General features: G+C 38.2%; 2 protein-coding genes across 6 annotated transcripts in view; one reads left to right on the forward strand and one right to left on the reverse strand.

Annotated features, from left to right (window-relative positions):
- The window catches only part of CLN5 (CLN5 intracellular trafficking protein), a 29,595-nt gene extending 5,704 nt beyond the window's left edge, over window positions 1–23,891 (forward strand). Inside the window, exon 4 of one of the 3 annotated variants that reach the window (XM_045479881.1) lies at window positions 23,083–23,891. In XM_045479881.1, coding sequence (XP_045335837.1) covers window positions 23,083–23,168 — 86 coding nt within the window. In that variant the 3' untranslated portion in view covers window positions 23,169–23,891. Of the gene's footprint in view, window positions 1–2,763; window positions 4,805–20,815; window positions 20,846–23,082 lie in introns of those variants that run through there. The other 2 variants (XM_045479888.1, XM_045479873.1) reach the window with 2 other exon arrangements.
- On the reverse strand, window positions 7,957–25,985 carry FBXL3 (F-box and leucine rich repeat protein 3). Of its 3 annotated transcripts, none has more exons than XM_045479901.1 (5): window positions 25,436–25,985; window positions 21,571–21,919; window positions 19,820–19,942; window positions 16,771–16,942; window positions 7,957–10,503 (listed from the first exon to the last, which is right to left on the reverse strand). In XM_045479901.1, the coding sequence occupies exons 2-5, from the start codon at window positions 21,916–21,918 to the stop codon at window positions 9,860–9,862; spliced, it is 1,287 nt and encodes a 428-aa protein (XP_045335857.1). In that variant the 5' UTR covers window position 21,919; window positions 25,436–25,985; the 3' UTR covers window positions 7,957–9,859. The 3 variants fall into 3 exon arrangements, with proteins under 3 accessions (XP_045335857.1, XP_045335867.1, XP_045335878.1); XM_045479911.1 differs by lacking the exon at window positions 25,436–25,985 and adding an exon at window positions 24,866–25,291; XM_045479922.1 differs by lacking the exon at window positions 19,820–19,942 and having other exon boundaries at window positions 25,436–25,808.
- Window positions 25,986–27,771: the final 1,786 nt, after the last annotated feature.

A 27,771-nucleotide genomic window follows, 5' to 3' on the forward strand; every position in this document is an offset into this window, starting at 1 on the left:
TGAACTGTCAACAGAGCCCGATGTGGGGCTTGAACTCACAGACTGCAAGATCATGATCTGAGCTGAAGTCGGATGCTCAACTGACTGAGCCACCCAGGCTCCCTGCAAAACGTCACCTTTAGGTGATGAGTAGTGTATCTCCTCTATTCCATAGTAAAAAATGAAATGGTAAAATGTTTTCTGCAATTGAATTGGACTTTCTAAATAAACATGTGGAAGAAAATCCACAAAATGCCTGTGAAAATATTTGATCAAAGGACCTGTTAAATGTATCTGGAAAAAGACTTTGAGTGATGAAAAATGTTTTTATGTCAAGAAATAGTAACAGCTACCATTCATGGGGACTTACTCTGGGTCCAGCAGTGTTCCGAGTGCTTTACCTATATCATGTCATTTATCATCACAACAACCCCCTGAGATAGTTACTGTTATTTTCCTCATTTTACAGATGGCTAAAGTGAGGCACAAAGTGGTTAAAATCACACAACCAAGAAGTAGGTAGGACCCTAACTCTGGCAGTGAAGCTTTATTGGCCATTTTCTTAACTACTTCTCTACATTGCTTCCCAAAACACATACAATCTTAGCATTTGAGGCTCCTTGAGCAATCAAAATACTTTATCTTTGAGATTTTCTGTTCTTTTGGATGTATTGGAAAGTTGCTGAAACACTTAGAATTTTGCTGCATGTGTTGCATTGTTGGTTAATGCTGAAGAAAGGAGTTCAGAACTTTTATCAGAAACTGGTATGTGACCTTGGGTCATATTTTTACTTTGACTCATTATGTCATGTGTAGAACGGGGATGAGACTGCCATTGCATTCTGGAGGTAGGGAGCTTGCCCATATGATTTAGAGAGCTCTGCATTATAATTGTTGTTCTCCAAGAAAGTGGAAATACCTGAAATGAAAGCACTGTTTGTGATAAAAATTATTCAGTGAGCCATAGACCTTGAGGAAGTTATCAAGCTTTCCACTTGTATAGCCCTTTACAAGGCATTTTGGAGCATGTTATCTCACAGCTCAGTGGGGAGGAGAAAACACTCTTCTTCCTTTTAAAAGTAAGGATTTGAGGGTCAGCCAGGTAGCATGACTTGCCAGTCACAGATCTGGATGTAGAACCAGGAATAGAATTGTGTCTTAAATGTAATCTGGGGATCTTTTAACTCTACACCATGCTGTTTTCTAATCTTCCTTCCTTCTTTCTAATTAATATGCCCCAAACCATCCCAAGCAATATCAAAGCCCATTCTAACAGTGCTCAGTGTGATACTTTTTTTTTTCATCCCAGGCCAGTTCACATTGCTCTTTTCTCCTTGTCCACCTATTTCATTATCTGATAACTCTTCCTTCTGACATCAGTATATGATATGAACAAGTGATCACTATTTCATGTAAAATAGTACTAATATGCTAGTACTTAAATCTTTCAAGTTTTCCGTCTGCTTTGTGATTAATCGTGTTCATTGACATTTTCTCATGTTACAGAATAGTGTTTTGAAGTATTCTCTCTTAATTACAGCAGTAACTTTTTAAGGTTGAAGAACACTAAGAACAGTATACCCAGTTCTAAGAAAACAAGCTTTAAGGGCGCCTGGGTGGCTCCATCTGTTAAGCGACTGACTTCAGCTCAGGTCACGATCTTGTGGTTCGAGCCCCACATCGGGCTCTGTGCTGACAGCTCAGATCCTGGAGCCTGCTTTGGGTTCTGGTCTCCCTCTCTCCCTCTTTCTCTGCCCCTCAACTGCTCATGCTGTCTCTTTTTCTCAAAAATAAATAAACAACAACAAAAAGAAAACAAGCTTTATATTATTCCATAGTTTTAATTCTAAAAAATTGATAAAGGCAGCCGCTGTATTCATTTTATAGGACATGAAATATTGATTTCATGGACTCAAGTTGGAGCACTTAAGAAAGGTTCACATATATGGTGACAAATGGAAATGCTGTAGTGAAGCTTTATTAGGCACTGTAAATGCCCAGATGAGGTTGTAACCACGCAAAGTATGGTGTTTTGTTAACATTTGGAGAGATTCCTTTGGTCGGGTACAAGGTCGTAGGAGAGCGTGAGCTGTTCCGGAGTCTGTAATAGGCCACGAACGTGGCCGAAAACATTTCCAGTTTAGTTGATTCATTGGAAGAATTTGTATGGTTAGTGGGAAGGTTGTGAGCAGAATCCGAACAGTTACAAGTACAAAAAGAAAAAGGAAATACCAGGTATTCAGGGTGGACAGGGTATGGTACTTTCTCTTGTAACATTAGTAGGCCAGCCTTCTAAAGTAGCTGTTCCTCTGGCTGCGTTCGTACTGTACACACGCAATGCTTTGTGACAGAAAAGCTCTGCATTTCACCCTCCTCCATTCTTACACTGCCTTTGCCCCACTCACTTTTCCCTCTATCCACAATTTTTCCTTGTTTTCTTTCTTTACCTTTGAATCCAAGATTTGTTGGGTGGGGTAAAGAGGGCTGCTGCATGTGTATGATTTATAGCTTAAATGATTACAGAATTGGTATGTAAGACTTGATACCCCTATTATATCTAAGGTTTACAATTCAGAAATACCTTGTGCTTTGAAAAATGGAATGAAAATTGGCTAAGCTTGGATTCCTATTGTGAGTACAGGTTTGGAACTGATATTACAAATAATTTAATAATTTAATTATAATATTATTTATTCATGACCTTAATCAGGTTAGAACATTTGACATAAGACTAATGATTGGCTTTGATGTTCACCTAGGAAATTTTTTTTTTTTTTTAACTAGGAAACACATTTAACAAGATGGCAAAGTGGGTAAAATGGGACAATGAAACAGGGATTTATTATGAGACATGGACCGTCCAGGCCAGCCCAGAAAAGGGGGCGGAGACATGGTTTGAATCCTACGACTGTTCCAAATTTGTGTTAAGGACATATAACAAGTTGGCTGAACTTGGAGCAGAGTTCAAGAAGATAAAAACCAACTACACAAGAATATTTCTTTACAGTGGAGAGCCTACTTATTTGGGAAATGAAACGTCTATTTTTGGGCCAACAGGAAATCAGACTCTTGCTTTAGCCGTAAAAAGGTTTTATTACCCCTTCAAACCATATTCATCAACTAAAGAATTTCTGTTCAGTTTCTTGCAAATTTTTGATGCAGTGATTATACACAGACAGTTCTATTTGTTTTATAATTTTGAATATTGGTTTTTACCTATGAAATTCCCTTTTATTAAAATAACATATGAAGAAATCCCTTTACCTAACAGAAACAGCACACTCTCTGGTTTATAAAATTTTAATTCTTCTGCTTTTTTTTTTTTTTTTCTCCTGTCACCAGCATATATGTTTTTCAGGTAGTGGTTTTACATTCATGGATTTTCTTAGGCCCTTCTTCCTTGGAGCAGAAGGGTAGAATGTACTTGGGCAGAACTGCAGCATATCATCTCAGGACCTTTTTTGGAGAGGAGCTGAAACTCTCATTGCATTAGCCTAAGTGAGCCCATTAGGTGATCTTGATTTCAAACTCCAAGCCTTTGTTAAAATGAATTACAGTTCATATCAGATACATAGGATCTTTGGACCCCATATTTTTTAATTGTGAATATGGTGTGCCCAGATTTAAAAATACCCTCAGTGACATTTTCATGGTGGGGGCTACTTTTCTCTGGTACAATTACACTTTTTCATTTAAGTACTTTTTGATGGTTTAGACTGACTTTGCAACTTTTGTAACTTTGGGGACCAGGTCTAGTAGTTTGATTTTGTTCTTTTACTTAAAGACTAATTTGGATACCATGGCTGGAGTGGTTTTGCTTCCAGATGTGGTAAAAAGTGTTAAAGAGCACAAGTTCCTAGCTAGCATTTTAGAACTAGCCAGTAACTGGCATTTTGTGATGTAGGCAGCTTAGCATTTCTGAACCTTAGCATCCTTATCTCTAAGAGGAGTCATCCGTCAGGATTGTTGCAAAAATTGAAGCCATGTATGTTTGGCATAGGAAAGTTACAGAAAATGGTAGCTACAATGATGAATCAAAGAACAAACTGCCGTCCTTGATCTGGCCATAATGTAGTTTACATGCCAACCTTTCCTGGATTTTATAGTAATAATCTAAAGTTTGAGCTGACAGCTTTAATGCTTCTGCAGTTGTTTAAGCACATTGGGACATGGAAGTACCTGACTGCAGACACGTCTGGGTGAATAGGCACCATATGACTCCTTTACTGCTTCATGTAGTCCTTCCACCCTAGTAGAGGTGCCAGCTCAGTAGGAGGGTACACTTCTCAGGGGACAGGTCTTTGTCAAGGGTCTCCAAGTAGCTGTGCTTCCATTTAGGGCCATCAAACAAGGTTTCAGGGTCCTTTAAATGCCTAATGACCAACTGAACACTATCTATTCATGGAAAAAAGGCCAGTCAGTAAGATGATGAAGCAGAGACCATCTGTTTAATATGTAAACTATGTTGTTCAGTTTCTACCAACATTTGAGTGTCTCCTGAGAGGTTAGTACATTCAGTTCTCCTACAAAGCCTAAACACAGGTACTATTTACCTGATCAAATGAGTAAATTGGGGCTTAGAAAGTCTAAATGACCTTTCCAGGGCTACCCTGCTATTGGTAATGGAGCCACATCTTGAACCAGTTCTGACTGGATGGGATACATGATCAAGCAAGGTTTCATTGTCAGAGTGTAGTCCTCAGATCCATGCCTGTACCATAAGTTACTAACACCGCAGGTTACTGGTCAAGCACAGATACTGGTGGGAAACTTCTTTTAAAGTAATTTTGTTTTTGTTGAATCTAATAAAAAAATGGGGCTTGTATTTTTGTATGTGTTTTTATTTCATTTGTCAAGGACTTCACTTTTATTGTCTTTTTCAAAACTATAGGCACTGCCACAGTCTGAAAATAAAAAGCCAGGCCTTTACCACAAGATAGCTTGAGAAGCACTGGGTTATCCTGCCTACTGCACAGAGGGCAAAGCCAGGCTGAAATACATAAGGAGAACTTTACTTCACTGCCTCCCATTTAGCCTTTGTATTCCTGTCAATAGTGTAAACACTAATTAATTTTGCCTCTTTAACTTGCTGGTTGTCTTCAGAATGTCACAAACTTGGATCTTTGCGTTATCACCACCTAGTGGCTAAAATCAGGCAATGCCAACTTCTCCTGGATTCTTAAAATTGATCTGGGAAAACAGAATTTTGGATTTTCTAGAACTGCATTGGGGTAACATGCAAGAACTCTTGTGCCACATCTGTGTTAACTGTAAAGCACAGAATCTGGTTCTGTAGCAAAGACAAATGAGGACACCTGGATGTGGAGCCTGAATTTTAAAGCAAGATTCTAAGCAGTTAACATTTAAAAAGTAGTAAAGATTTTTCAGTTCCTATGAATATTAACAAATGAAGAAATTTTGTGAAAGTAATAGACTCAGGTGACTATAAAATAGAACAAAATTCATATTGAGTACTTAAGAGTTTATCAAACTTGTCAACTGTACTTAAAAGGTGAAGTAGGGCTTTTGGAGTAGAGATGATTCAAGAACATGCTTTCAAAATGGTAATTGAGAAGCCAAAATATGGCCAGGCAGGAATTTGCCAATTCTACTGTATAACTTAAATGTGATTTATATTTTTCTGTTATAAATGTATAAAATTTACTCTCTAAGAAACCATTGTGTTGGAAGTTTGAATTAGGGCTTTATTTATTTTTTTATTTTTTTTAACATTTATTTATTTTTGAGACAGAGACAGAGCAAGAACGGGGGAGGGTCAGAGAGAGAGGGAGACCCAGAATCTGAAACAGGCTCCAGGCTCTGAGCTGGCAGCACAGAGCCCAACGCGGGGCTCGAACCCACGGACCACAAGATCATGAACTGAGCTGAAGTCAGGGGCTTAACCAACTGAGCCACCCAGGCGCCCCTTGAATTAGGGCTTTAAATATGTCCTCACTTACTAATTCTGGCTAGTATTAAGTAGACCCATAAAGTGTCATCAAATATATTTTAATATCCACATACAGGAAAATGGTCCAAAGGTTAAAACTACTAAACATTAAGTATTTGTAACTTTCAATATTGGCTCCTTTGAAATCAGAAAAAAAAAAAGTCTTAGTAAACTTCAGTTTTATAATCTGAGACTTCAGTTCCTTTAAGATGACTATTTTTTTAAATAACTTGGTATGTTATACAAAGAACAATGTTCCAAAACTACCACACATCTTTTCCCCTGTTCAGAGTCAAAGGCAAATGGGCTGGCCCAAGTTTGTTTCCAGCATCTGCCTATTTACCCTTCATTGTCCAAATAGTTTCCTGTGCTCTCAAACTTTCCTATCTACATTTTCTTTCCCCTACTTAAAACAAGATAGGCTATTACCCTTATATTCTTTTACTTGACTGATTATTCTAAGGATAAGCTTTTAGTTCACTTTTGGAGTAAAGGGCTTTGTGTCCATTTTATATGCCCTAAGATATATCCTTATGTTTAAATTTTTTTTTTTAATGTTTATTTATTTTTGAGACAGAGAGAGAGACAGAGTATGAACGGAGGAGGGTCAGAGAGAGAGGGAGACACAGAATCTGAAACAGGCTCCAGTCTCTGAGCTGTCAGCACAGAGCCCGACGCGGGGCTCGAACTCGCCGCGAGATCATGACCTGAGCCGAAGTCGGACACTCAACCAACTGAGCCACTCAGGCGCCCCTGTCCTTACGTTTAAAGTAAAGTTGGTGGGGCGCCTGGGTGGCGCAGTCGGTTAAGCGTCCGACTTCAGCCAGGTCACGATCTCGCGGTCCGTGAGTTCGAGCCTCGCGTCAGGCTCTGGGCTGATGGCTCAGAGCCTGGAGCCTGTTTCCGATTCTGTGTCTCCCTCTCTCTCTGCCCCTCCCCCGTTCATACTCTGTCTCTCTCTGTCCCAAAAATAAACGTTGAAAAAAAAAAAAAATTTAAAGTAAAGTTGGGTGTCAGGAAGCAGGTAAGGTTTTTCTGGCTGCTTGATAACTTTAGAACCACAGATAAACTGAAGCTGGAGTCCGCAAAGATTGTTCCCAGCTACGTATGGGGTAGGGGTGACTTACAGCTTCTTACAAGACCTAGGTCACAGGGCACCTGGGTGGCTCAATTGGTTGGATGTCCGACTTCGGCTCAGGTCATGATCTCACCCTTCATGGGTTCGAGCCCCACACCAGGCTCTGTGCTGACAGCTCAGAGCCTGGAACCTGCCTCAGATTCTGTGTCTCCCTCTCTTTCTGCCCCTCCCCGCTCGTACTCTGTGCCTCTCCCTCTCTCAAAAATAAATAAAAACTTTAAAAAAAAAAAAAAAAAAAAAGACCTAGTTCAGGCCTAAGCCTTGTTCACATCAACCCCTCCCATCTATCCTAAGCTTTTCCATAAATATAAAAAGTTATTTTTGAATGCAATAAATTGATTAATCTTTAGTCATGCCTTTTTTTTTCCTGATAGTATTGTTAAAATAGCCCAGATTACCAAGAGAAATTGAAGTTATCTTCTGGAAGCTGTTAAGACAGGAAATGAAAATAATTTCAATAGTTTAAGAACTAGTCTGATTGTAGGAATTTATATAAAACATTTCTCTGAAAAGGATACCTGGGTTCAAAGGACTTTGACTAAGAATTCTATTTCAAAATCTGTTTTATAAATTCTTATTCTAAAACCAAAGAGCCTATTCTTTTTAATTTAACCATTTTCTGTATAAAATGTGAAAAATAAATTTACATTTCATGGCCAATTTTTATTTCCTATCACTTTAATCATCAGAACTTATTTCTAAGAATAGATTTCATTTACCTTATCTTACATCTTTGTAACAGTCATCCTACCATAAACTTATTCAAAATTAAACATTGTATTCATCAAATATAAATTTGAAACTAAACCCATAAATCTGTAAGTTTATCTTGTAAAACCAAATATGTATGTTAGTGTCATTTTTAAAAACTATTAATAATACAACAGCATTAGTAACTATCTTTATTCTCAAATTGATAAAAGCATTTAACATATATACTTTACAGTATAAACAAAGTAAGTGCTATGCATTTTGCTTATAAAGTGACTTAAAGTATTTCAAGCATTATATAATTCAATTTGTACAAAAAAGTAAATTTCCGAATAAAGCTTTGGTTAGTAGAACTGATTATGCACTGTCAAATCCATTTTCCAAAGTTGTTCAAGGGAAAAAAGGCTTCATCCACTATCACATGTATTTCTTGTACAAAGCTTTTTAACTATTTAGTAAGGGGAAAATATTACAATAATTGCTTTTAATTTCCCAGTCTGGATCAGCCTTTTTTCTTCTCATTTACATGTGGCCGGAACACCATGACTTTTGAAAAGTATAAATTAGGTACAAAATCACCTTTTACTTTTTTCTTAGGAAGGTGATCTATTTAAAAAATAGATTCGATCTGTAAGACTGTTAGCTTCCATTATTACCAAGATGCTTTCTAAAAGTTTCAAGCATTACTATATTATTCCATTGGGGATAAATCACTTCTAATTTCCCTTAGGAAGGTAATATCTACTAGCACTAGTGCTCAGAATCAAAGCTTATATAATATCTAAAAACAAAAACAAAACTAAATGTAGCCCCAAACTTAATATTCTTATAGCAACGTATGTTTTACCATTATTCATATGAAAGTAATAAAAATGCTACCTAACTTAAATAATATAAAATAGCGTTGTAACCAAATTAACAATCACAAAACTGCAGACATTTTTCTATTAAAATTTTCCAGTCCACTGAGCAATATTTACTCAAAAATATGATTATGAACTTAAATATATCCTCTTTTAAGTTCACTTGTTTATACAGAACAAGTGGTCCTCCTTTTATGATTTTTGAAAATTCTACTTACGTAACTATTTAATTCCAAAATGGAAAATGAACCATCACTAAAATTCACTGGAGAATATTCTTTCATGGAAATAATTTATAAACATTTTAAAGTTCTACCTTTAATTATTTCAGTTTGGCTTTTTTAAATAGATAAGCTTTTCATTTCAATTATTGTATAATACTTCAAACCTAGCTTAAACAAAGATAAACAAAACCAAGGAGAACTGGCAAAGCATTCCTTGCTTTACATAGGATGCCTCAAAGTGTCACATACATAGTAACATATCACAGAAGAGAATTTATATGGTTTAGCAGATTATAGAGCAAACCTGAAAGTTTATACAAAACTAAACACTGCCTCGCTTCTATTCTGTTTATTTTCTTTTAATTTGATCTTGGCTCTGTTTATTTTCTGTCTATAATAACCATTGTGTGACACATACCAGTTTTCTAAGAAATCCAATTACTTATACATACCTCTTCAAACAGCTCTGTAACATATTTGAGAACATTCAACCAATCTCTTTCATTCAATATGATACAGCCTACATTTTTCTCACAAAATGCTCACTGTCCTGAGCTATATTAAACACCTTATAACAGGTGTATGTATAACTGAAGACCCTAAAATGTCAAGTTTACATTTAAAAAAAAATGCATAGAGAACATAACATTTGGAAAACTTCTTAGTACTCACTTCTCGGATATTATATAGGTGTTGTTTCTTTCAGACTGTAAAATGTTTCATCTTTATAACTGACTTACTTTCAGATCTGAACCACAGTTTAAAAAATTTTTCTGAGATTTGACTGCTGTTAGGCTAAAGAAACAGATGAAGTTTTCTGACCAAAACTGGTCCATGGGTCTTCCAATAAACAATCCTTATATATTCAATGCAGATATCAAATTTCCATGCCACAAAATAGAATTACATCAGAACTACAAGAAATAAACTCTTATCATAATACAATATTCTTAACGTAAAGGTGTTATTCATCATGCCCTACATCATTCAGTCTTTACCAAGTGGGCATCATGTCTGGAAACCACACCCTACCAAGATGCTTGGACACCTCCCAATGGATTTGCTCCAGGCTATATTTTTGGTCAGGAATTAATACTTCTTCCATAATGGATAACTGAGACAGGCGGCCACCACACATCTTCACAAACTCAACAAAGGCACTACATGAGACTTCACATTCCCCTAGTCCAATAGCTGACAAATTTTTACAACGTTCTGCAATGCGAATTAACTCTTCATCAAGTGGCCGTAAGCCATTAGCACATACTACTAGTTCAACTAGTCTAGGGCATGTCATTCCCACACGGCCAAGCACATCTTTGCTTACTGATCTCCCAAAGTAAAGATGGGTGGCAGGTATTTCATACCGAAAGAATGGATCAAATTCCTCTTCATATAAAAAAAAATACATCACTAAGTTCACTTTTGGTGAATGTCTGATGAAAGCATCCCAGCTGCTTTTCTGAATAGTATGGAAGTGTGTCTGTCCAGGATTCTCACTGACTACATCAATGCGCAAATGTTCTAATCGAACGTGTTTTTCAGAAGATAAAGCCAGCAGCAATTCATCACTTAACAAGTGGTAATTCAGGGCCAGTTCACGTAAGCCGTGACATTGATCAGCCACACAAAGGATACCTAGGAAGAAATAGTGTCTAATTATTTACAAATTTTTGTACGAGTTCATCACCTGTTCAAAAAATTTAATCAAATGCATGTCTCAAAATTTTACCATATTTCCCTATCATAAAGCTATACAATTTAAAATTTAGTTATATGGTTGAACTAGCAGAAAGTCACATTTAAAAACCTACTGCTAAATCTGTCTATAAGAAAATGAGACTAATTCTAAACCTGATACCATAAAAAGAAATAAAGCTCACTTATAAACTTACAACAATTATAAATTTGTTTTACAGTTTATTTATTTAGAGAGAGAGAGAGAGTGCGAGTAGGGGAGGGGCAGAGAGAGAGAGGGCGAAAGAGAATCCCAAGGAGGCTCCAGATGCCAGTGCTGAGCCCAATGCAGGGCTCGAATCATGAAATTGTATGACCATGACCTGAGCCGAAACCAAGAGTCAGACGCTTAACCAACTGAGCCACCCAGGTGTTCCAACAATTATAAATTATTAATAAATACAGACGCCTTAACAACACAGGGGTTAGGGGCACTGACTCCTGTATAGTTGAAAATCTATGTATAACTTTTGACTCCTCACTTAATTACTAATAGCCTAGTGTTAGCCAGATGCCTTACTGATAACATAAACAGTCAATATATATTTACTTATATTCTTACAACATTCTTACAATAAGAATACTACATTCTTACAACAAAATTAGAGAAAAGAAAATCATAAAAGGAAATATATTTACAGTATAATATTGTATTTACTGAAAAAAATCCACAGGTATATGGACCCACAGTTCAAACCCATGTTGTTCAAGGATTAGCTACATGTACCATAACTAACGTTTACCCCAGTAATGCATGGACGGTGTTATATTTTTTTTAAAAACTGATTACAAACACCAAACCTTTAGGTTAAGCAAGAAAAATTACATGATCACCACTACAGAGGCCAAAAGACATTTTTGGAAATTAAAAATTTAATTCTAATTAAAAAGAAAAAAACAGTAAAGCCACATAAAAGAATCTATGTAACTAAATAAAACATTTGAAAGGTTGTTAAAAAAGATTTCTATCGGGGGTCCTGGGTGGCTCAGTCAGTTAAGCGTCCGACTTCGGCTCAGGTCATGATCTCGCGGTTCGTGAGTTCAAGCCCCGCGTCGGGCTCTGTGCTAACAGCTCAGAGCCTGGAGCCTGTTTCAGATTCTGTGCCTCCTGCTCTCTCTCTGACCCTCCCCTGTTCATGCTCTGTCTCTCTCTGTCTCAAAAATAAACGTTAAAAAAAAAAAAAAGATTTCTATCAAGGGAGCAAAATTTTTTTAACAGCTTATTAGTGTCTAATAAACTCAACAAATTTCTCAGAAAAAAATACCAAGATACCACTAGATAAATGAGTCAAAGGTAACCAATTCACATTAATGGAAATAGTAATTATAACTAACAAATTCTTAACATATCCAGAAAGCAGTTCCATAAATGGTCCCTATACTTAGCATGCTATGCTTCAAACCCCTATCAAGCAGATCTTACCAAAGGTCAGCATCTGATTTCTGAGATGGCCTAATACTAAAATTCTACCCCAGACAGCCTATAGTACTTGATAAATGACCCATTCAAACCATTTCTTTCTGGTGTTTAGAAACAAGGATAGGAACAAAACACACATCATATTATCTATTATTTATTGTACAGTATGATATGTCAGGTACTAAATATACTCAAAAATCTAGAAAAATAAATTATTTCTATTTTGAAGTTGATGCAACTAAAGACAAACACAAACTGAGTGACTCTTAAGTTCATGTGCTTAACTACTGCTTGAGAAGTGACAAGACAGAGGCACCAATAAGCCAAAGCTTAAAAGCAGTGGGAGGAGAATATAGGCAACAGAATCAGTAAAGAGGTAAACTGAATCACCAGTGTAAGAGTCACCAAAAGACATCTGTGCTTTTCTATTCAGCCACTACAAAGTTTCTGTTCTCTACAAGATTTCTGTGTACTTTGAAATAAACCTTCATAACCTGAGCACTTCTGTTCTTTGCAATCTTATAAAGCTTGATATAAAAAGAAAATAAATACACAGGGAATGGAAACCAAAGATGCAAATAAAAGAAACTGAGATATCATTTAGTAACTATTAAAGCAGTTGTGGCAGGCATAATTCTAAAAGTCCAAGTCCCCAAGATTCTACAACCTAATCCCCAGCACCTGTAATGTGAGGAGATACCACTCCCATGATTATAATATATAGCACAGTTGGCTTTAAAACAAGATTGTCCAGGCAGTTCTAATCTAATCACATGAGCCCTTTAAAAGCTGAGTTTTCTTTGGCCAGTTTCAGAAAAGAAGTCAGACTCACAGCTTCCCTGGCTAAGCAGAGAAGCTAGCTAAGCAATGGCTATATCTGTAACCTACAGAGCTGTGACACTACCAAATGAGTGCTGGTTTAACGTGCTAAATTTGTAGTTGTTGGTTATGCAGCAATAGGAAACTTAATTAAACAGTTACTATATAATTCAGCAATTCCACTCCTAGGTATATTCCAAAAGATTTTTGGATCCAAAAGATTTCCAATTCCAAAAGAAATTACACCATTTATCTACACAGAATCTTACACAGGAGTTTTCATAGCAGCATCATTCATAACAGTCAAAAGGTGGAAACAATGCAAATATCCATCAAATGATCAATAGATAAATGTGGTACAAATCCATACAATGGAATACTATTTGGCAATAAAAAGAAATGAAACACTGATACATGCTAAAAAGTGTATAGAAATTCATTGTTGGTACTATTGTAAATTCACACAACTCATTTAGAAGAAAATACAGCAAAAAGCTGTATATAAAAAAGATCTGGACCCTCAGATCTACTTCTTCCACTTTACCATCTGTCCTATGGAAGAAACTGGTAGAAGCAAACTGCTTCGTGCCAAAATGGTTCATTTTTTAAATCACAGCAAAAATGTAGAAACAAGTATCCAACCTTAAAAGAATTATAAGACAAATGTTGGCTTACCAACAACATAGAACACTAAGTAACTAAATGTTCATTAGGTCAACTAATAATGAGTGTCAAGCACTGGTGCTAAGATGGTAAAGATGCAACATGAACAAGACATCCTTATCATAATAGCAGGCAGCAGAGAATTAAACAAGAATGCTCTGGGTGTCCTAGCAAGGGGATCAGGGAAGATTTCCCAGAACTAACACAGTGAGACATAAAGGATTAGAAGGATCAAGCTAGGGCAAAAGATAGGGGAGAAGGAAAGTGAACTTTATTTCCTGTGTGAACACCCACACATGGAAGAAACACAAGCATTCCAAGAACTGAAGCATTCCAAGCCTTCAGGTCAACATACAGTATGCAAGTAAGGTAACATCTTAAAGGATGAAGCCCCATAGAGAGGCAAGGGCTAGATCATATGGGACCTTGTCAGCCTCAGTAAGGAGTTTGGATCTTATCTAAAGCATAGTGAGAACATTTGAAGAAAACTGGAGAAAAATATCTGATTTATATTTTAGAAAGATTACTCTGTAGCATAGAAATCACATTAGAGAAGAATAAGCTGCAAGTTAGGAAATCAGTGTAAGAGGGTACTGCACAAAGATTACAGAGACCTGTACTACAGGAGTAAGAGTGGAGATGAAGAAGGCAGAGTGTCTTAGTTCAAGTTGCTTAACAGAATACCACAGACAGGGTGGCTTAAGCAATAAACATTTACTCTTCACAGTTCTAGAGCCTGGAAGTCCAATCTGGATGGTCAGGTTCTGATGAGGACCACAACTCTTCCTGGCTTGCGGATAGCCACCTTCTTGCTGTATCTTCACATGGTGAAAAAGAGATCATCTCTCTCCTGCCTCTTCTTATAAGGGCACTAATGCCATTTATGAGACCTCTACCCTCATGACCTAACTATCTCCCAACCGAACTCCAAATACTACCACACTGCAGCTTAGAGCTTTAGCAATATGAATAGAAGGGGATCAGAATAAATCATCAGTCCACAGTGTAGACTCAAGGCCTATTTCAATGATGGAATCACCCAGACCTTGGTGACTGAAAGGATGTAGAAAGTAAGGGTAGGAAGAATCAAGGATGTCTGTCAGGTCCCTGACAACCAGATGGATGGAGCCATTTACTGAGATAGCACAAAGGAAAAAGCAAGAGATTTAGACAGGGGGAGAAGAAAGTTCATTCATCTGAAGCACCAGTGAGACATTCTAGAGGAACTGGGCCACTGGCAGCTCAACACATAGTTCTGGAGTTCCAGAGACACTGTAAGTGGGAAGTATTAACATACAGAATGTAACTGACACAACAGATGATGACGACAGCCCAGAGTTTACATAGTAAAACAAAAAAGGACTCAACACAGAACACAGTGAAACACCAAAATTTAAGGAATGAAAAGAGAAATCGGCAAAGAAATGGTAGGAACAACACAGAAGAAGGAAAACGACATAATATGGTATCAGAGTCAACAGTCACTAGCGTTGAATGGTGCCTAAACATCAAGCAGTAGACAATTGTAAGGACTATATAAAATAGGAGAAAAGTTTGATAAAATATTCAGTGACTAAAGAACAGAAAAAAATCCTTGATTTCAACTTAGAAAAAGAAATAGTTTTGCATAGTCCCAATATGCAAAATATGGATAGAAAGTAAATATGCAAATATATTAAATTTTAAATTATAATCGTCTAAGGTTATACTCTTAAATTTAAAAGTATTTCAGGTGCACAACTTGCCCAAAAGCCATGAGGTAAGACCAAGCAAGTTTATACTACCCTCTCAGAATTGATGTGTATATTTAATAAAAGTAAATGAACATGAGATGTACCAGGATAAAAAGAATAATGAACTCATAGTCTCACTGAGAACCCAGAGACCCAAAAGCTCTCATAGAGTGTGGGAAGTGCTAAAGTTACATTCAGAGTGCTATGGAAACAACACATGGTGGTTCTAAACCAGAGAGGAGAAAATAAGAACAAAACCAGATCATCTGAGTTGAATTCTGAAGGCTGGCCTGGACTTGGCTAGATGAAGAAGTGGGAGGAAAAAATATATTCCACAAGTACAGTGTACTAACCACACACACACAGGTACAAAGAACCTTAGTTATTATAGGACTCAAGTAAAAGCTACACATGAATGAGTAGCAAACAAGATTAAAGAGATAGGTGGAGGCGAGGATACAAAGGACCTTGTACAGTATGAAGCTACAAGGTATGGACCTCACTCCCATAGCAACCTATACAGTAGATAGAAAATGTGACCAAGGTCATGTAAGAAGTAACTGCCAAAAGTCCATTCTTCTTAAGTTCCAGACTGTTTAGATTATCACCTTCAGTAAAAATCTAGAAGTGGCAGAAGCAGCTAGGGAAATACTGCAATAGACTAGCCATTCCTGTCACCAAGACCCTCCCTGTAGGAGACAGAGAACACTAAGAAATCTCCATCCAAGAAGAAATCACTTTCTTGGGGGAAGTCCGGGCTTTAGTCATGGCAAGAAGGTAGGAAGTATTTTGTAAAGATATCAAGGATTTAACACTGTCTTTTAAAAATGGGTTTCCCAAGTAACACAGCCAAAAGATTGGGAGGGATGTCAACAGTGGGAGGATGTGTCAGAAGTGAAGCATCAGAAAGTAATAATACCAAGTGTGAGTTTATACTTATTTTATAATACAAATTATTTGGAATTTAAATAATCTGAAACTGAATAATGCAGTAATGCTTAGAAAATTCTATATAAGAAAAGTTGGAAAGAGCTTTCACAATGCTATTCCCCATTTGATGGGTTCTTGGCTCCAAGATTCAAGTTAGGAAAAGGGTTATCTTGCAAAATGTTAAGGTGGCAACTTCAGCACAACTCTCCTCCCTCTACATAGTGAGACGAAAAGCAATTATGAGATTGCTCTGATTCAAAACCTACCCTGCTGGCTCAACTACAATTAAAGAAAGTTCTATATTATCTAAAGAGCACCTCAGGCAAATCTAATACTATCCTTTTTTTTTTTTTTTTTAATCCATATTCTAACACAGTTTGGACACAAACTGACAAATAAGAGTAAAAAATAAGTTGAAAATAAGTGTCTAGGCTAGGAATGCTACAGAAATTTATGTTACTGTATCATGACATTAAAAATGTTTATGCAAAAGGGATGAAATAATCATATTAACCCACCCTCAAGGTTAATGATCAGTTTTTAATTCGATAAATACATCAGTCCATTTTAGTAAAATGTTACCTGGCAAAAAACACAACATACCTGCTGGAGAGACATGAGGACAGCTGCTCATTTTCAGCAGCTTGAGTGTATCGCTGTTGTTGGCCACTAGTACTTTGAGGGATGGATCATCTACTGGGGTATCATCTATCTTAAGCGACGACAAGGATTTGGAATTTACAAACACTACTGTCAGTGCAGAAATAAAGTGAGACTAAAAAAGCAAAAAAATGGAAACAGTTTCAACTTTCAGGCATGAGAATTGAGGGGGTGTTCACATAAGACATATAGTTCACATATAGTTCATCTGAACCCTAATGATGTATCCCGTAACTGTTTTAGGGGTAGCATCCTTTTACTCTGTTGTTGGGGGTATGGTAAAAAAGGGAGGTGACTATTTGCTATCTTTGAGAAAAGTCTTTTTACCTGTAGCAAAATGAGATTTCAAGCCTCTAAATCACAATAATCACTGGTAAGTAAAAAGTAAAAAGATGAATTACAGAATCGGGGATGAGAATACCTCCAGTGTTTTGTAACACTGAACTGCATTCTTTTTTGGTCTGATAGTTAACCATTAAAATAGTAATAAAATTACTAGCATAATCATTAGAAATTAGAATATCAACTCAGGCTCACTTGAAACAAAAAGCTCACAGAAAATTTGATTCTAAAATAAGCAAAATCATACCTAAATAAAATTCCAAGTTTAAAACTCCTTTAAATATGTTAAATTATCTACAGTATTTTCAAGCCATTCATTTTAATGTATTTTTCCACAAATATACCAATTATTATTCCATTTATTATATACATGTAATTATCTTTTGGACACAGAATCTGACCTCAAGGAACGACTGTAGGGCAACAGGAATTAAAGCATGGTCAGAGTATGTAATGTGGAATCAGCTAAAACCAATGGACAAAGGATCCAGGAGTAGGAAAGAGAGGTCAACATATGCTCCGACACCTTCCTCTACATAACCAATCTCACCCTCCACTTACCTTTATAAATTCACTACAGCAATGAAAAGGAATGAGGGCAAACTAACAGCCAAGAAAGTACAAAGAAACACCATTTGCATGATCACATTCGCTAACTTAATTTTCCTCTACAATTAAATAACTGGTTAACTACTTAAATTTTGATTAGGTAACTTTTTGCCTATTTAAATGTTAACTCTTTCTAATATTTTCACCTCAAACTCAATTATACCTTGTACAGTCCCATTTCATTAGTATACTCATGACTGCATCCTCATGACTGCATCCCTGCCTTCTTTTTTCCATTTCCCTCAGATTTATCTGAGGTCAAATATACTTCTTTCATGTTTTCTACAGTTCTTCCAGGACTTCCAAGGTACAGTAACACCCTACTTCAATCTTCTACAAGAGCCAAAATGGGGGGGGGGGGGCGCGAGGTGAAGAACGACATAAGCATCTTAGGCCCATTTAATAAGGAAGGAAGCCATCCCAGATGCATCATAGTTCCCAAAGACAAAACTACTTCATGTAACTACAATACTAGTACTAGATCTGTATAATGATAATCTTGAGTAACAAGAAAAAAAGGAAATTAAATTTGTTCAGCATACCTTTTCATGTGGTATATTTTACTATACCATATCTATTTGTTTTTTTAACTATGGTATGTACACAAAAAATCAATTCAAAATATATCATTTCCCATATGAAGCTTGAACAAGGTGCTACTATACCATGTAAGTCAGTGCTCTGACTTAATAAGAATCTCCTGGATGTCTCATAGGAAGGGGAAATTTGAAACAGGGAATGTAACCCAAAATTTCCAAGTTTCTTAGATGATTTTTATGTACATTAAGTTCAAGAACCTCAGTGCTCTGACTCATGTACTTAGAATCTTAAAATGCTGAACAGAATCTCTTACCTATTTCCCTTATTTTATAGGAGGAAAACATTTGAACTCAAATGTATGTATTTAAAGAACCTTTTTAAACACCAATTAAGACTTTGAAATCAACTGGTGATACATTTGTTACAAATATTCCATTCCATAACCACCTGAGTTATAATACACACTCAACTTAGTACTATTTCTTCGTGAATCATTCTAGTAAATTAAACTGTTAGATATGTAAAGGGGTATCTATATCTTAGTTTGCAGTGTACTCTGAAAAAAACCTTTCAAATTACTGTTGCATGCTAACCTACCCAACATTAGTTAACATACTCAGGAGGCCTTTATCAGCTGCCTTCTAAAAATGCACTTATTTTTTTTCTATTTTAAGAGTCTAGTTATTAGAGACACTATCTTACTATACGCAGGATCATGTTAGAACATATATATGAACATAAATAGTTCACTGTTCACAAAAAAAAAAAAGCTTTCTTTAAATAAAATCTGTAAAGGGGTGCCTGGGTGGCTCAGTCGGTTAAGCGGCCAACTTCGGCTCAGGTCATGATTTCGCGGTCCGTGAGTTTGAGCACCGCGTCGGGCTCTGTGCTGACAGCTCAGAGCCTGGAGCCTGTTTCAGATTCTGTGTCTCCCTCTCTCTGACCCTCCCCCGTTCATGCTCTCTCTCTGTCTCAAAAATACATTAAAAAAAAAAAAAAAAAAAAGTTAAAATAAATAAATAAATAAATAAAATCTGTAAAGTAATCCAAGTACACTAAATTTGCTCAGGAATAAATCTATACACAATTACCAGAAGATTTTATAAATAAGCTATACCTGTTCTCACTACTGGTACTGTCTACTTTTCTTTGATTGTAATTTCACAAATCTGTTCTGAAAGTCCAAAAAGGAGCTGCTATATGTCTTTTTCCTAATTTGCTTCTCAGTTTTAGTCACTTTTACTACATCTCTTTGCTGAATCCTCTGCAAATTCACTCACTCTTTAACTTTTCCCATCAAGAAGCACAAGGTGATCAGAAAAAAGGAATAGCTTTATTAAAACTCCTATTGCCTGACATTCTAAATAAATAGTAACTAGTTTTCCATTATGTATACTATTTTTCTTACACTCCCATGGTCACTACAAGAAATGACCACTACAAGGGCAGGGCTTCTATCGGATTTCTCAGTAACTGCCAACAACATAAAACCAGCAAATACCTTTGGTAAATCCATAAAGCTTGGCCGAGCTGTTGAAATGAGTCCAAGTGTTTTTAATGAGCAATTTACCAGTTGCGATAATATATCACAAGCTGCTTCAGCTGATTCTTTGCTGCTGTCCACCTTAGAAAAGAACACACCATTTACCTATGCATATATTTACATTTCTCTGTGTAACCTTAATTTTACAGAAGAAACAGTTATTAGTTTATTACATTACAAATAATCTCCATCTAAGAAGGAATGGTATGAGAGCAGACAAGACTAGTTTTGGCAAAGAACTTGAATTAAGAACCACTGCTTTATCTAGGTTTAATGTGACCTGTTAAATAAATGCTAGCTATGGGTTATCAGGTATTCATGTGTTACTTTTCAAAAATTATCAGGTAAGTTAAAGATTTAGTAAACATGCCTACATTCCATTATTCATCCCCAAAACAAAATACTATAAGCCTCTGTACTCCTATAAACCACTGTGATTCCTTAAACTACCCTAGACATCTCAAAAAGCCACCTCACTTCAATTATCTCATCACTGCATGAATTCCAGTATGTCCCTTCTGGCAATGAAAAGAAACAAACGGTTCTCTTTGGCATTCTTCCACGTCCTTTTTTCTATTTCTCTCTAAAATATATTCATCTAAACCTTTTACATAAAATTTCTTAGGGATGCCTGGGTGGCTCAGTCGATTAAGCATTCAACTTCGGCTCAGGTCAGGGGGTTTGTGAGTTCGAGCCCATGCTAGGCTCTGTGCTGACAGCTTGGAGCCTGGAGCCTGCTTCAGATTCTGTGTCTCCCTCTCTCTCTGCCCCTCCCCCGCTCATGCTCACTCACTCTTTCTCAATAACAAACATTAAAAAATTTTTTTATCTCCTTTTTCTTTGAAAACCCCATATCATAAAGCCATCAATAAGCAGAATTCAGTCTCTATTAAACAGTAATAGCAATTAAATTTTAGTCAATCATAATCTCCATTTTTTTTTTTTTTTTAAGAGAGTGAGCACAAGCAGGGGAGATGGGCAGAGGGAGAGAGAGAATCTTAAGCAGGCTCCACACTGAGCATGGAGCCCAATGCGGACTTGATCCCACAACCCTGGGATTATGACCTGAACGAAATCAAGAGTCAAACGCTCAAATGACCGAGCCACCCAGGCACCCCTTCACATTTTTTATTTATTTTATTGTATATTTTTTCCTCAAACTTATTCAAAATAATTCAATGTGACTGACAGCTTTAGTAAATGATTTATGCTTATTTAGTAGCTGCTTCTGTTCTTTTAATAAATTATGAATAATTATGATAAAAATAAAAAAATAACTATGTTAAAAATTATGATAAAAGTAACAGCTGGAATTAGTTGTGCAGCTTCTAAATGATTTAAAAAGTATTTTTTTTAATGTTTATTTATTTTTGAGAGACAGAGACAGACTGGGAGCAGGAGAGGGGCAGAGAGAGAAGGAGACACAGAATCCAAAGTAGGCTCCAGGCTCTGAGCTGTCAGCACAGAGCCCAACGCGAGGCTCGAACTCAAAAACAGCGAGATCATGACCTGAGCCGAAGTCGGACGCTTAACCGAATGAGCCACCCAGGTGCCCCTCTGCAGCTTCTAATGTATACAATAATTCTAATCATTAAGAACTTTCTCTAAAAAGGCAATATTTTAAAAACATGAGAACATATTTTGGCTTAGGATAAAAAAGGCCACTGAATATATACTTTATTTTTTAAAAGAAGGATTTAAAGTATTACCTTGAAGCTGACATATTGCAGATGGTTTGAATGTCTTTTAATAATCTGTTTGATCAGCTCTGGGTGTGTAGCTTTCAAGTAAGATGTAGCTGGCTGATTCAGTTCAAATTCAAAACATCTCCACAAGTCAGGCATGTGAAATACCTGGTTCCAGTTGCGGCAAACTTGTGAAGCATGAGCCCGGTCAAGAAGAGGCAAATACTTAAATACTTGGAGAATAATGTCCTGAAGGAGATTACCCCAATCACAAGTCTGAGATTGCTCATTTGTAGTCCTCAGTTTCTTAGATTTCTCTGCAGTACCTTCTTCTGATAAATTATGGTCACTATCTCTTCCTCCTCGTTTCATCCTATTCAGAAAAATGCATCATTTTTTTCATACTTAACTTTTGAATAGCAATAAATCCAACATTCGTTTTGCCACTGAGATATATATATGGATGTTTATAAATGCAAACACAAACATGAGGAACTGGACCAGTAATTCAAGAATATCAAAACAAAATATAATGAAAAGTGCCAGTGGAGACCAACTGTTGTTTTACAAATTCTATACAGGTATTTTTAAACATTTGTGTTTATACTGTACTACTGGCAGGGGGAGGGAGAGATATCATGATTTTGAAACTAAACCAAAAATTATAGTCAACTAAAAGCAATATTAAAAAAAAAAAAAAAACCCTACAGTGACACCTGCTAAAGCTTTCTTAAAAGTCATCTAAGGATACCTGCTATGATTGAGTTCTTGAATTCAAGGAACTACAGTCCCAGGAATCTCTAGAGAAGATACGAATTAAGTAGCCAATAGATCTCTCCATGTTGAATAGTCTGTAATATGTTACTGCCAGACACAATCTCTACTTAAGATAAGCAAACCCATCCCTACTATGCTTGGTTTGGTCTGAAATGTGGTTTCTTCTTCCAACACATCTCTTAGTATGGCAATGTTTACCCTAAGTTGTATTTCCGAATGATAGGTATATGTTTATTCTGTGTATTTGTACGATCTTCATTGCATTTGTTTCTTTGAAATAGTCTTATTGCAAAATAGTAGTATGGTTAAAAGAATGGGCTCTGGATTCAAGCTCCCTGGGTTTGAATTGTGGCTCTACCTCTCCCTGGTTATGTGGCCTTGAACAAATTATTTGGCCTTCCTGTGCTTCACTTTGTAAAGTGGGGATAATAACACACAGGATTCTTGTGAGGAATTAAACAGTAGTAGGGCTTAAAAAGAGACAGAGGATGTTGAACTCAAATACAGCAAAGTAGTCCAGTATTAAAGACTTTAAAGTGTATGACAAAGAAATGAAACGTGTGAGAAAATACAAGAACACATGCTTATATATGAGAAACACACACTGGTACAGGATTCACCACACTAAGGTAGTAACTAACCATAATTAAGTGGGATTATACTGTACCATATTATATAAATACAGTAGTAGGATAATAGTGGTGGCATTACAGGTGAATTTTTTTTTTTTTTTTTTTTTTTTTTTTTTTTTTTTGCCAGAGAGAGCACAAGCAGGGGAAGGGCAGAGAGAGATGGAGAGAAAATCCCAAGCAGGTTCCACGCTGTCAGCACGGAGCCCAGTGTAGGGCTCCAACACACCAAACCGTTGAGATTGTGACCTAAGCTGAAATCAAGAGTTGGACACTTAACCACCAAGCCACCCAGGTGACCCTATCTCATACACATTCCTTTTAACGTCAATGAATTACATTGTAATCAGACAAACAGGTCTTGTTTTGATTTGTTATCTGGAAAAATAAGTATTGCAAACTAAGGGGGGTAATTGCAGACTACTCACTAGTACCCCTTTAGTTTAGAGCCTGCGACACTTTTATATCTACAGAGTAGTTCTGGCAGAGTGGTAGTTTGGATTTGGAGTCATAGCTTTTGAAAAGGATGGCTTGTGGCTCCAACTCCCTTCTTCTGGCATATCTGTGTATAAGAATTTGATTCCTGTGTGGGATGAAGGATGTGTATGTGTATGACTCTTAACCAAATAGATCTCTGTGGGATCTCTTTACCCAATAGCTAGTAAAACTTGTGAAAGGGGACTAGGGGCTGGAAGGAAACAAAACGGCAAAGCCTCCTGGCCTTCTTGCCGTTAAAATCCGCCCAGGAGATCTCAGCATGTATGCAATGAATTCCTCATTGATCCTACTTCCAAGTCTGTGAGTTGGATGATGTAAATGAAGTGAAGTAAATGATGTATATTCTACTGAGCAAGGAGAGAAGAAAGGAGAAAACAGAATCACAAAGGTGATGGCAAGAGGGTAGTTTTATGGAACATTAAAACTTACTTGTGAATCTGAGAATACGTTTCGTAATGTGTTTAGTGAAAAGGTAGTATAATCCACAATATAACCTTTAATATAAAAAAAAATCTCTTCTAGTAATAATGTCCCACTAGAGGTTGAGGTAACAGTGTCATTATGACCCATTTTTCTGCTTTACCTTACCCTGAAGGCTTAATTTTAGCATAGAAAATATGGGTCAAAGAACAAAGAACAAAATCATAATGTGGCTTATAATTTCTCTGACTACCTGAAACTACTCACAATTTTGAAATACGGAGATTCAAAAAAGAATGAAACTGTCTTTATAATTTCTTCTCCTTAGTAGAGCACCCAAACCAGACCTCTTCAAGGCTCCAGCAGTTCAATTTCAAATTGCAACTTTTCTAGGCCCCAAATAATTGATGCAACTTAGGTCACTAGAGCATTTGGTGAGGGACTGATATTATGAAGCACCAAAAGGAAAAACAAACAAACAAACCATTAATGAGGAAAAACTAGAGTAGTTGAGCAGCACAGGGAGTTACTGAACTAATCTTAATATTTCCATACCCTCGGAAAGTAGTAGTAAATTTGTTCATCAGAGAAAGAGTGGAGAATACTTCAGCTGTGTGTCCATCACTGTATTAAACACTTTTAGTAAACTGTACATTTAGTAAACTGTAGCACTTCTAAAAGCCCATTTGTACACAGCTCTAAAAAGCTTGTTTTGGCATCACATTTCCTTTCCATTTGCCTAATATCAAAATTAACTTGCATTCTTTGGCTGGAATACAAGAAAAAAAAAAAAGTGGGACGAGATTAACTCTCAGAACTAGATGGTACGAAGAGTGTGGTGGCGAAAATGTGTCTAGGTGTCATTTGTAGATAACTCGGGAGTTGATGGCATTTTTATAAATATTTCAAAAAGAAGAGGATAAAAAGACTATTTAAAAGATCTGGCTCACTGAATGAATTGGACATCAGCAGCAACAAAATAATAGTAATCTAACCTCTAGGCTTGGAGACGCAGGTCAATCACTGAATAGGCTGCTTCCTGATCCCCGTGGCCAGCCCCACCTGAACCCGCTGCCCACGCCTAAGGCAGGCACCAAGCGGCTCCTCCTCACAAGCGACCAAGTTTTCCACTGGGCTGCGGGACCGGGACGTCCCCTCCTCCCGCGCCACCTCCACGGATTGGCTCTCCCTGACGTTTCTCACGCGCTCTACCCTGAGCAGTGTTTTGACATCTTTAACGCCCCTCGTTTTTTCAAGCTACACGCACGGGCACAGCCCACGCCGGGAAGAGCCTGGCAGAGCGCGAGCTCTAAGGTGCCTGTCGCCAACCCTGCCAAGGGTAATAAAACCGGGCGACAGCAGCAGCGAGCCCACATTCACACCACGCCTTGTTGACATGTTTTGAAGCAGGCATCGCGGGGAAACGCCCCCAAGCAGCCTCTAAGGTCTGGGCGCCGCGCCCGGGACCCCGCGCCCCCGATCCGCCCTGACGCCCACGAAGGTCGGCGGACCCACCCCAGCCCCGCAGTCACAGCGGGGCTCCGGCCCTGCCCCTCCGCCGTTACCTGCTGCCGGGGGCGGCTTCCCCCAAGCACCACCCCGGGCTCCGAGGACGGCGGCGGCTGGTCCCGCGGCTCTCACATGAGGCCCCCAGGGAGCCCCGCTTCGCGCTCCCGCCGCCGCGACCCCCCACGCTCAGCCCGCATCCGAGGCGCTGGTCCCGCGGCGGACGCCAACGCGGCTCCACCTTTGCGGTTCTGGCTGCTCCAGGAGAAGCCTCCTTTCTCAGTCCCACGCAACCCGCGTTCTCCTTCCGGGACCCCTCGTAGCTGCGAAAGCCTCCTTCAGCGAGCCGCGGCCACCGCGAAAGGCCCCGCCGCCTCGGCCCACACAGCGACTCCAAAATGGCGCCTGGAGCTCGCGGCCGCGCGCTTACCCCGGCGCGCCTCCGCCCGTGGGGGCGAGCGCGTGTCCGCCGGGGCGGGCCCGCGGAGGGAGGGGGAGGGCGGGGGTGGGTCGCGCCCGCCGAGAGCGCGCGCCGCCGGTGCAGATGGTGGCCTCCACCTCTTGGTTCCAGGAGAGTGGGCAGCTTTCCTCCCTGCGACGCTACTGCTACCCTTAGGGGATTTTTTCCTTTTGAAGCCAGTGTGGGAGGGCTGGAGCTAGCTAGATGGCCAAGAGACTATCTGCTGTTGAAACTGGAAAGTTTAGGGAGGTGGAGCAGGAAAGGAAAAAGGAGGGAGTGTCTCTGAGCCTGCTGCATCCAGCAGCTGGTTCTCCAAGGCAGAAAGACAAACTGTAGCTGCTGACCGCTGACATACCTCTGCACCGCGAGGCTCGACCTGGAATGGCCACGACAGCACCACGGAACTCAAGGGGTTAAAATACAGGCTCTAAAAATTTACACACAGCATATGTACATAAGGTGTTCTTAAAAACTGCGAGGAATTATCGCGGAATGGTGGCAGTGTTAACACTGGGATTGCAAATGATTTTTATGTTTAAAATATTTGTATTTTCTAATTTTTTAAAACAATTTGTATCATCGTTATTACTTTTTAAAAACCACTTATAAAGGAGATAGACTCCTGGGACGCCTGGGTGGCTCAGTTGGTTAAGTGTCCATCTTGACTTTGCACAGGTCATGATCTCGTTCATGAGTTTCAGCCCTATATGGGGCTCTTCCCTGACAGCATGGAGCCTGCTAGGGATTCTCTCTCTTCCTCTCTCTTTCTTCCCCTTCCCTGCTCATGCTTGTTTGCTCGCTCGCTCGCTCTCTCTCTCTCTCTCTCTCTCTCTCAAAATAAATAAACTTAAAAAGAAAAAAGTAGATAGACTCCTGAAGTTTGTAAAGCTTTCTGAAACATAATAAGGAAAGCATAAAGGACTAAATGGCTATTTAAAAAATAACCCACAAGTGAAGCCTTTTATCCAGGCATTTTTGTGTGTAAGTGCTACCAACTTAGCTTGTTTTAACAGTTTGGATTTGGGATACTGGGTTTTCTTAAAGTGAGAAATGTCCTTACATACAAAACCATAACTTGAATCATGTGTCATTCCTCCTTCCTCCCTCAAAAATAAAAAGAAAGTAATTTTTCACCCAGAGAGGTCTTGTCAATGATCTGACCCATATGTAAGAGACTGGAAAGCAGTGATGCCCAGAGACCGTTCTACTCTTCCATTGCAAAAATCGAACTAGGAAGTCATGTGTAAAATTACATTAAGATTCAGTGTGGGAAAATGTGGGTGTTTTTTGTTAAGGGCCTGGTATCTGATCAACAGATCAAGCTGAACAAAGTCTCTAGCAACATAATAACGTGGATGTACCTGAACTGCAACATTTTTTAGGTCCCCCTCAGTGACTAAATGATGAAGAGTAGTAATAGGAAGTTATTAAAACTCTCACACTCCCAGTTGTAGTCCCTTTTAAAATCCTCTTCCTAGTCTATTCTCTCCCTAAAGAAGGCGAGGATCTTGACACATTTTATGTATTGAATGTTCCCTCTCCTTCCCTATTACTGTGTTTTAATGATTTTATTTGACCTTTTTGCAACTTGTGTTTTTTTTTTTATTTTTTTTTTTTAACGTTTATTTATTTTTGAGACAGAGAGAGACAGAGCATTAAAGGGGGAGGGTCAGAGAGAGAGAGAGGGAGACACAGAATCTGAAACAGGCTCCAGGCTCTGAGCTGTCAGCACAGAGCCCGACGCAGGGCTTGAACTCACGAACCTCGAGATCATGACCTGAGCCGAAGTCAGACGCTTAACCGACTGAGCCACCCAGGCGCCCCGCAACTTGTGTTTTAAAACTTGTGTTTATTTTTAAATCAGTCAATACTTATTTACATTTATTAGTTGTATTAGTCAAGATCAATGCTATTTTAGGGGAAGGAAGAAGAAGG

Source organism: Leopardus geoffroyi, chromosome A1 (genome assembly GCF_018350155.1).
Source record: "Leopardus geoffroyi isolate Oge1 chromosome A1, O.geoffroyi_Oge1_pat1.0, whole genome shotgun sequence".
In the NCBI taxonomy this organism is placed as follows: Eukaryota; Metazoa; Chordata; class Mammalia; order Carnivora; family Felidae; genus Leopardus; species Leopardus geoffroyi.

Coding starts and splice junctions, on each gene's coding strand:
- FBXL3 (XM_045479901.1), bottom strand. CDS start 21,918: ATGAAACGAGGAGGAAGAGATAGTGACCATAATTTATCAGAAGAAGGT. Junction 16,943..19,819: donor GCTTTATGGATTTACCAAAG/GTATTTGCTGGT, acceptor TTGCTTTTTTAG/TCTCACTTTATTTCTGCACT. Junction 10,504..16,770: donor TCCTCATGTCTCTCCAGCAG/GTATGTTGTGTT, acceptor ATTTCTTCCTAG/GTATCCTTTGTGTGGCTGAT.